The sequence below is a fragment of the Etheostoma spectabile genome, chromosome 4 (assembly GCF_008692095.1).
Source record: "Etheostoma spectabile isolate EspeVRDwgs_2016 chromosome 4, UIUC_Espe_1.0, whole genome shotgun sequence".
Taxonomy (NCBI): domain Eukaryota; kingdom Metazoa; phylum Chordata; class Actinopteri; order Perciformes; family Percidae; genus Etheostoma; species Etheostoma spectabile.
The window spans coordinates 31185867-31194897 of NC_045736.1; the positions used below are offsets into that span (position 1 = coordinate 31185867).

The 9031-nt window shown below is 43.4% G+C and overlaps 2 protein-coding genes across 4 annotated transcripts in view; one reads left to right on the forward strand and one right to left on the reverse strand.

Moving 5' to 3' along the window:
• Positions 1-2904, forward strand: part of tomm34 (translocase of outer mitochondrial membrane 34) — a 10083-nt gene extending 7179 nt beyond the window's left edge. For all 3 annotated transcript variants that reach the window (XM_032513717.1, XM_032513718.1, XM_032513719.1), the window contains exons 7-8: positions 5-131; positions 1215-2904. In XM_032513717.1, coding sequence (XP_032369608.1) covers positions 5-131; positions 1215-1316 — 229 coding nt within the window. In that variant the 3' untranslated portion in view covers positions 1317-2904. The remainder of the gene's footprint in view (positions 1-4; positions 132-1214) is intronic.
• A 1964-nt stretch (positions 2905-4868) lies between these two features.
• The window catches only part of ywhaba (tyrosine 3-monooxygenase/tryptophan 5-monooxygenase activation protein, beta polypeptide a), a 21869-nt gene continuing 17706 nt past the window's right edge, over positions 4869-9031 (reverse strand). The window contains exons 6-7 of the mRNA XM_032513773.1: positions 8582-8677; positions 4869-7166 (exon numbers count right to left, since the gene is read on the reverse strand). Coding sequence (XP_032369664.1) covers positions 7110-7166; positions 8582-8677 — 153 coding nt within the window. The 3' untranslated portion in view covers positions 4869-7109. The remainder of the gene's footprint in view (positions 7167-8581; positions 8678-9031) is intronic.

A 9031-nucleotide genomic window follows, 5' to 3' on the forward strand; every position in this document is an offset into this window, starting at 1 on the left:
TCAGGGCGCTGTGTTACCTGTCAGTGAAGCAGTACAGAGACGCGGTCCGAGACTGTGACGAGGCTCTGCTGATGGACCGCAGCAACATCAAGGCTCTCTACAGGAGGGCCCAGGCTCACATGGGGCTCAAGGTGAGAGGGGGATCTCTGTACCTGGAACCAGGCCTTCCTGTCAAGTGTCTGTGTGGAGGTTTCCAGGGCGGGTGACACAATAAAAGCATTTTCTAATTACTGATGTATCCCTCTGGCAACCTCTCATCAGTAGTCATCAGTATCTCTCACACACACGTTGACTTTGTGTATTGGAGGTTGGAATTCTGTAGACGTCATAGCCATGATTTCCTTAATAAACATAACTTGGCACAAAGATTACCAAAGTACAACATTCAATAGACACAGATGGCTAGACCCTGTCTTATTAACAGACATCCGTACCTGGATGTCTCATCTGGATTCTGGATCAGAAAAAGTCTCCTTAATGATCTCAAGGCAGGTTTTCATTGAAAATGTTGCACAGTTGGCAATACATCTTGTCACGAAGGTTGTATTTTTCCAACTTTTGCCAGAAATATTTTAAGATCATGATCATTCTTTTACCATGACAGTCCTGTTGAAAGGTTTGTGTCTGGAGGAGAAACGGCAGGTAGAGAGCAGTTTGTAGAATTTAGTGGCATCTAGCGGGAAGGTTGTAGATTGCAACCAACTGAATACCCCTCCGCCCACCTGTCCCTTTCCAAGTGTGTAGTAGAGACTACGGTGGCCCTCAGGTAAAGTCAAAACATGAAAGTCCCTCTCTAGAGCTAGGGCTAGGTCGGTTCTCTGTGGGCTACTGTAGAAACATGGGGGGCTCTGCTCCCGTTGTAGATAGGAAGGGCTCATGCTAAGCTAAGCTAAACTAAACCACAACTCTTAGTTTCAGGTTAACCAATGAAAACATATGAATATTATAATCAATTTCTGCTGATAGATCCCCCGAAATCCTACAAACAGAATCTCCGCAACTTCCCTAATTCTAATACAGTCAAGGTTAACAAAAAAATAATAAGAACAAAGTAATCTTCAGCAATGAATACATTTAAATTGAAGACAGCCCACTCATGTGGGGACACCTGTAATGCCCAAATCAGCCTGCACATTTACTCTGGTTTTGTTTTTGTCACCGCTCTCCTCAACCTCTGCGTTTCCTACTCCTCATTGTTGTTGTCGTCCCTGCAGGACATCAAAGCCTGCGAGGACAACCTGAACAGCCTGCTCAAAGTGGAACCCAATAACACGGCGGGCCTGAAGATGCTGCAGGAGGTGCAGAAGAAGAAATGACCACACATCAGGGACTCGCCAAGGATCTGTCACTGCACTGCGTACAGAAAGAAGAGGAAGAGGATGTTTTGATGAAGAGTCAGGAGACAGTGACGTGGTTCAGCCGCTTTAGGTCAAGGACTCGACCTGCGTTTCCCAAAAGTTTCATTCACGCCGTGTCTTCTGGAAAACGCAGCTCTGGTTGATGAGAACTGAGGGTGGATCAGGAAGAAGCCTTGGCAGTGTTTGTATTCTACCAGTTCTAGTGTCACTGAGTATTTATGGTTATTTATAAGAGCTAAAATTATTGAGACACATCATAATTCGAAATGAGAATAAGCCTTTACCATCCTCATTGGTAAAAGTTCAGCAGGTAATCAGCCATCATGTGATGCTGCTGCCGGATGCCAAACACGGTTGTTTTTTTCTTAGCTTTCTCATATCAGGCAACACCAAAGATCATCGACCATATGATGAGACATTAGAAAGCTTCCCATTAACCATAAAAAGAGGGAAATCACCGACCTAATGAGATATCAAAATTAAAACATTTGCACCGACTCACCGTATATACCATCGCATGTAGCAACTCAAATTCTTGTTGCAATCAAGCTAATTATTGGTTCTATAAAATATCAAACACTCCATCACAATAAATATCTGAATTGCTAATTTTGTCGGACAAATAGTCCAAAACCCATATATAATAAACATATCAATGTTAGTATTACATAAAACCAATTTGAGAATCTAAGACCTTTGCTTGACATGACTGCTAATTCCAAACTCCACTCCTATTTAGAATTTCACGTATTTTAACATTGGTGATTGTGAAGGTTTATCCTGTATTTGAATTACAAGTAAACAACCATTTTTCACTTATGTGAATGTCATGTTTTACACTCAGGTAGTTTACTTATTTATCCTATATTTCTGAGGCTTTTGTTTGTTTGAATGCATTTCTGTGGATTGTTCAGGAAGTGTTCCCGTCACATGGAGGGATGGTAGGGAGTGGCGTGTTTGACATGGCAACGGGGGAGTCGGACAAAAAGGTGCAAAATAGCACATTTACATCCGTGTTTAAGTACATTTTGCTAACATGAAGCGTCCATGTTTTCTTTCCTTTTTGTGCAAGTCTGGATTTTTCTGGAAAACTGACGTGAACTCAAACTGGTAGTTATGCTAACTTTATTACCTTTAGGATCAATTTGTTCCCTTGAAAAATATGAACCAAAGTAAATCTATCCTCAAATGGCTCATCGTATCAGAAGTACTGTCCTATTCTGCAATCTGATTTTGAACCATTTCATCGTACTATTGTTAAACGAGTATAAATCTCATCGGTGATCCTGCTTTAGTTTGGCAATCTCCATCTTGCCTGAAGTGCCTGTCGTCATCCTGTCTGCTGTTCTGCATTAGTGTCTGGTTTAAAGAAATAAATACATCTCCGCTTGCGTGTCTGCACAGGGTAACCACAGCCTGACACCCCTGGGAACTGAGCTCCTCATGTTTGATCACATTTCTGCTGTTTTTGTAATTTGCTATTTTGTTTCTGTCCACCGGCTCCTGTTTTAACTGCAAATAAACCGAAGAGATGAACAGACCCAGAGAGACCACGTCTTTTCTAATGACTTTCCCAAAGTGTAAAATGTTTAGTCTAAACACATTACAGCTGTTTTTTGGCAGCCAGATAGATCAATACCACTCCTGTCTGTCGCTGCTGTACTTAGTCTGAAGACTGGAAACAGCTAGCCCGGTTCTGTCCAAAGGAACCTACATCCGACTACCTATTCATTTTACCAGGAAATATGTGCCTGACTAATTCTGGGCTCTGAACGCTTGCCAGGGAGTGCAGGAAGTTACTGTGCCATGCCAAGGAAAAATCCAGAACATATCCCATTAAAAGGCTGCATTTGTGTTTCTGTAGGAATTTAACAAGACAGAACATGTTAATCAGGGAGCTTCAGAGGCGCAGATAGAAGGATTTTGGAACCTTTGGACAGAACCATGCCAGCTGCTGGCTAACTTCATGTTTGCAGTCTAGACAGAGTTGTACCCATACACAGTCCAAAGATTACATTTTATACATAATCTTCACGAGCAGCACAGTAAAGATGCAATATCTTGTTGAAAGATATTCCTGAACGGTCGTGCTCTTCCTGGAGATGTGGATTTTGAGAATGTGGCTTTTTTGGAGAAGTCGTCAAGGTTGGTAGCAGAACACTCTAGAACTAGTTTAACTATTAGACGTTCTCCCTCGTCAGCTGCACTTGCAGACGACCTCAAATCGAAAGTGCAACTAACGGAAAATGTTTGTGTTGGCAGGGAACTCTTCCCAGATCCGGTCCAATTTGAATAATTATTTTTAAGGACAGGGCATTTACAGAAGGAGCACAGTTCTTTTTTTCCCCCCCTTTCAGTCAGAACTAGAATAAACAGTGGTCTTTGTCAAAGATCTGATTGGTTTGGATCCATGCTGTCTTCCAGCTCAGTTAAAAATCCAACCAAGCACAGTTGAAGCATAATAAATGACATTGAATCTTTACCTAATAAAGGTTATTCTCATCTTCGGTCAACATGCTCTCTCATTTTAGGAGTCTGTTACATGACGCTTAAGCGCCAGTATTATTCATTTCCATTACTGACCCTGAGAGTCTGCTGAAGCGTCGCCGTGTTTATCTTCTGCACGTACGCAGAATGAACACTTCATTCTGCCGTTTGGTCTTCTGTGAAAACCAAATGAGAATAAAAGTTAGCATCTTACTGCATTTGCATACAGCCGTTAGGAAAGCAGACATCATCCAGGAGAACACCGCAGCGGCCTCCGGTTATCCTGGGGAATATTTGCATCTGGGGGAGAACACCCAAACCTTTCGGAGAAACTCGACACGTCCATGATGTCATGATGTTTGAAATGCTAGTCCAGTGCTTTAAGCTTTCCAGACAAACTTCCTGCATGCTATACACCTTCAATCTGGAAAGTCAGTATGAGAAAGTGAAACCAACATGCGGCATTAACAGGCTAGTGGCGGTAAGAAACAGAACAGGGCTGATTCGGAACTGATAAAACCTTTATTTCACTTTAAATTGTCTTTTACATTTTGTCCTGTTTATAACATGTAAGGTGAAACTAGAGTTGGATTTTTTTTTTTTTTTAAAAGACATACACAAATCTAGTATTACTTCAATAACCAGGGTGGGGTGGGGGGGAGGTGTTGAAGGGTTTCTTTTTTTATATTTTTTTTTATGGTTTTTATTGGTGTCCTTAAGCTAAGTCTAAGTTTTCACAACCACGTGCGCGCTAAGCAATAAAACCGTCACAGAAGCAAACTTTTTTGGTTTTTTTGGGGGATTTTTTTTTTTTCTCCTTTTTTATTTTAAGCATAATACTGGTCAGTAAAAACAAAATGAGTTGAGATACCAGATATACAGACAGGCTCGGTGCCACATTCACTACTGCATGGGATCATTTTTTTCCTTAGAAAGCGGAGAATAACTGCCTTTTTGTTCAGCTGTAGAATAACTGCCTTTTTGTTCAGCTAACGAGAAAAAGAGCGGCGGGGATTTGATTTCTTTTTTTTTTTAACCTTTTAAACTTTAGTGCATGAAAACATTTGTCCCCAGCTAAAGAAAAACATTGAGACGGGACTTTTCTACACCTAAAGAGTGGAATGTTGAGATGGTGACGAGTGACCAAGGTTATTGTGACACTGAGCGGATCAGCGAAATCAAATGGGGCCGACTCGCAGGTCGGCGTCGTGGTCCGCTGACGTCCGATATTTCTCAAAGTTCGGAACCGAAGTTTCAGTTCCGAACACGTGACAGTACCTCGCTATCGGCAGAGTCTTAACAAGCAGTCCAAATGTCCATATTGTAAAAGAGCCGATCTGGACAGAGCTGAATGTTGTACCGGTAACTGCTCAGCGGGTGTTCTCTCCATTCTACATGCAGTCATCTAAAAAAAAAGGTTGCCACGACATTTATGAGTGTTCATGAACTCTAGCCTGAATACATTAACCGGGATCCGAACTACAGGTTCTCACTTCCACAAACAGATGACTGGCTGATCGGCTGCCGGGAGATCGGGCTCCTTGGACTCGCGTACCTGTTGTGGACTGACATTTACACCAAGGGGGACACTTCAAAACCACCGCTTCCTTAGCTTCCTCTCATTTGAAATTGAACATTTAAACGAGTCAGCTGGGTTAAGCCTAATATTAAAAAAAAAAAAAAAAAAAAAAAAGCCTCGACTTACACCAAGTACTGGATGAAAATTGCTTGGATTTGGTTACACCTTTCTTGTAGTTATTAATCAAAAGAAAAATATGTTTTTAGCCCATTTGAGTTAAAGAATTAACATGGACTCAACTTTGATTTTTTTTAAAAAGGCAGTTAGCCGATCCTGCCACTTTTATTTTGGAAACGAGGAAGCAGGAAGTGGAAGAGTCGACCCACGGAGGGTACGGTCCCCATGGCGATGAATGACGGCGTGCACATCGACCCACTCAGCAGCGAGTGGGGTAGACGTCAATCAAGGGGCTCATATATAAGGAGGGCGGAGGAAGAGGAAATAAAGTACCAAAATAAAACTATATATGTATATGTTCTGGTGTTAAATGCCGAGGCGTGAAACAGCAGCCGAAGCAGGTGTTCACAAAAATCAACCAACCGTTTTGAGATTTACAGTTAAGCTCTAAACACGTTTTACAATTTTACAGCTTTCAAAAAACTGGAACTATGAGAAAAAAAGAAGGAAAAAGCAATCGCGAGGGGAAATGATCATGTTAAGGAATTCCCTTGAGGGCCAGCGGGGCTGATGGAGCCGAGCTGGCCTCACCGGTCTAAAGCCAACATGGAATGTGTGCGGTTGCTTTTTTTTAAAATAAGTTCCCAAATTAATTTTAGCTCCGAACTGAAAATGACGCCGAACGGCGTTGAATAAAAACTAAAAAGCGTGTTTGATTACACAGCGGGTGGAGCTCTTCTGGTTTTTCGAGTCGTCAGTGTCACAATACGGCCTTGTAGGAGGACCCTTCTGTATAAACGCCAGCAGAATGGCACTGCCGCTCAAACCACCCCCCCCCCCCGCCCAGCTGAATCTTGCTCTCGCCACCAAAACGAGGATCTGGCGGGGCAAGGTGGAGGAAGAACTAAGCATCACAGTGTTTGTTGAAAATAAACAGACAGTTTAATAACCTTTTGTTGGTGGTGTTGTTTAAAGTGGAATAAAACCAGCCAGCAGCTAGTACACTAAGAAAAGCCAAAAGAGAAGGGTTGGACGACTAGAGAAGTGCATTAACTCAATAGAGAGGAGGGGGTAGTGGACAACTATATATGTGCATTAACTCATTAGAGGGTGGGGGTTAGGAAGATGGAGGGAAGAGCGGAAGGAATGGAGGAGGAAGATTAAAAAAGTGTGGGCCCTAAAAGACGCTTTATTTTGTAGTTCTGGATAAAAACCCTCCCTGCGTGCTAGAAGACTACATGGACCAGTTTAGTCTGCTGGCCTGCCTTGGAGTGCCATGATCAAGGGGAGGGAGGGATGGAGGGATCGTGGGGTGATGGAGTACTTTCTCTTGCCCCCCCCCCCCTCTCCTTTTTTTCTTTTCCCATCCGTCTCAGAAGGTCAGGTACTATTCATGCCGTTGGTTATACAGAAGGGAGGTCGGGAGGCTGGGCTTGAAAAAGTGGGACGAGGGGAATGAACGGGCTGTTTTATGTGTATGAAGACAGGAAGAAGAGAAGAAAGAGGAAGAGAGATCAAAGGAGGAGGAGGAGGAAGAGAGTGGGGATGGGTTAACAGTGAAGTGCGTTCTAGTTCTCCCCGTCGCCGGCTTCGCCCTCGTCTCCCTGGTTTTCTGATGTCCACAGCTGCAGAGAAACAGAGACAAGACATCTTTGGGTCAGTGGACACATGGCTACGCAGCGTAAAGAAGACACTCCTGACAACGTGCGTTACATTTTCATTGAGGTAGGATTCCATATTAGCTGTATTATGACCAAATCCCATGAAAAGACCAAAACCAGTATGGACGGACGATGACCCGATCGTACCCAGGAGCAGATGTCCTCTGGGCCACAGAGGTCCCCTGTTCCACTAACTATTACACACCCATCAGGGAACCACACACTGGGCGCCATGTTCCGCCATCACCACAAACACACAGGTTTGTTTTGAGTCTCGCATTGCCAGAACGTCTTCCACAGCGCTGCAGAAGAGGGTCTTACTTGTTCACACAGCATTCTGGGATGGGAGGAAAACCATGCTCTGGTTTAATGGGACAAATTAAGGACAATTAGACCCCTGTTGTCCTCGGGGTCTAATTTTCAAAAAGTTTCTAAATCTGAGATTTGGGTTTCCTTCAACCAAATTGTAAAAAAGAATAACGTGGATGGTTCCATACGACGCTCCTCACAAGTTAAATAAGTGATCAGTTTACTATTTTCATTGAATTTGGGTGTTTTATTTAAATTACATAGCATTATAAGAAATAAAAAAAGATTTAAGAACACTGAAAAAGGTGAAAGAAATGTAAGGAAAAAAAGAAAAGTCAAAAACGATAAAGACACTATAAAAAGTGAGAAAACACTCCGGTAAAAGTTAGAAAACGTCAAAAAGTGACAACAAAAAGCTTCAAAAATTGGTCAAAACAACAACTAAAATGTCAAAAAAATAAATAAAAATAAAAAATAAAAACGCGGTCTCTGTAGACAGCCCGGGGTCTACAAACGGCAACAAAAACAAACTGCACCCACCCGCACCACAAAGCATACACAAGAAAGTGTTCCAGCCAATAACCGACGAGGATTTGGAGGGTGGGGGGGTTAGTGCGCGGAAGCACAGAAGGGAAGGGACGGGATGAGCTTTACAACTACCTGGAACCCTTACAAAGCTGATGCCCCCAGCATTCTCACGCACTTTAGGGATCTAGGACAAGGATCAACTCTAGGATACAACACAGTAAGTAAGGACTTCCCCAGATACATTCTGGTGTACAGCGTGGTGTACAGTACAGCGTGGTGTACAGCACAGCGTGGTGTACAGCACAGCGTGGTGTACAGTACAGCGTGGTGTACAGTACAGCGTGGTGTACAGCACAGCGTGGTGTACAGTACAGCCACCGGTGGTGTACAGTACAGCGTGGTGTACAGTACAGACGTGGTGTACAGTACAGCGTGGTGTACAGCACAGCGTGGTGTACAGTACAGAGTGGTGTACAGTACAGCGTGGTGTACAGTACAGCGTGGTGTACAGTACAGCGTGGTGTACAGAGTGGTGTACTCACAGTGAGGTTGTCCCTTAGTAGCTGCATGATCAGCGTGCTGTCTTTGTACGAGTCCTCGTTCAAGGTGTCGAGCTCGGCGATCGCCTCGTCGAAAGCCTGCCGGTGGGGGGGGGGGGGGGGGGGAGAGGACAGAGGGGTTCTTAAAATGCATTCACACACAGGCTGGGTTGGTCATGTTGGTCATGGTCAGTAACATGTAGATGCCTTTTGAGCGGTTTCAAAACTCATTTTAGTTTGTATTTGATCAAGTTGAATGTACTTGACTTTTGTAGTTCTATTTCTTCTTTTTTTTTTAACAGCGGTCACATGAACTCCACTGTGACTTAAAGGGACATCCTGCACATTTGAACTCCACCTTTTTCAAATAGGCCTCGTCTCTGGGACCTCCTGCGTCTCAGTTGGGCTGGTATCGTTCAACAATTTCTTGGCGATACTTCGCCCCCCCCACAC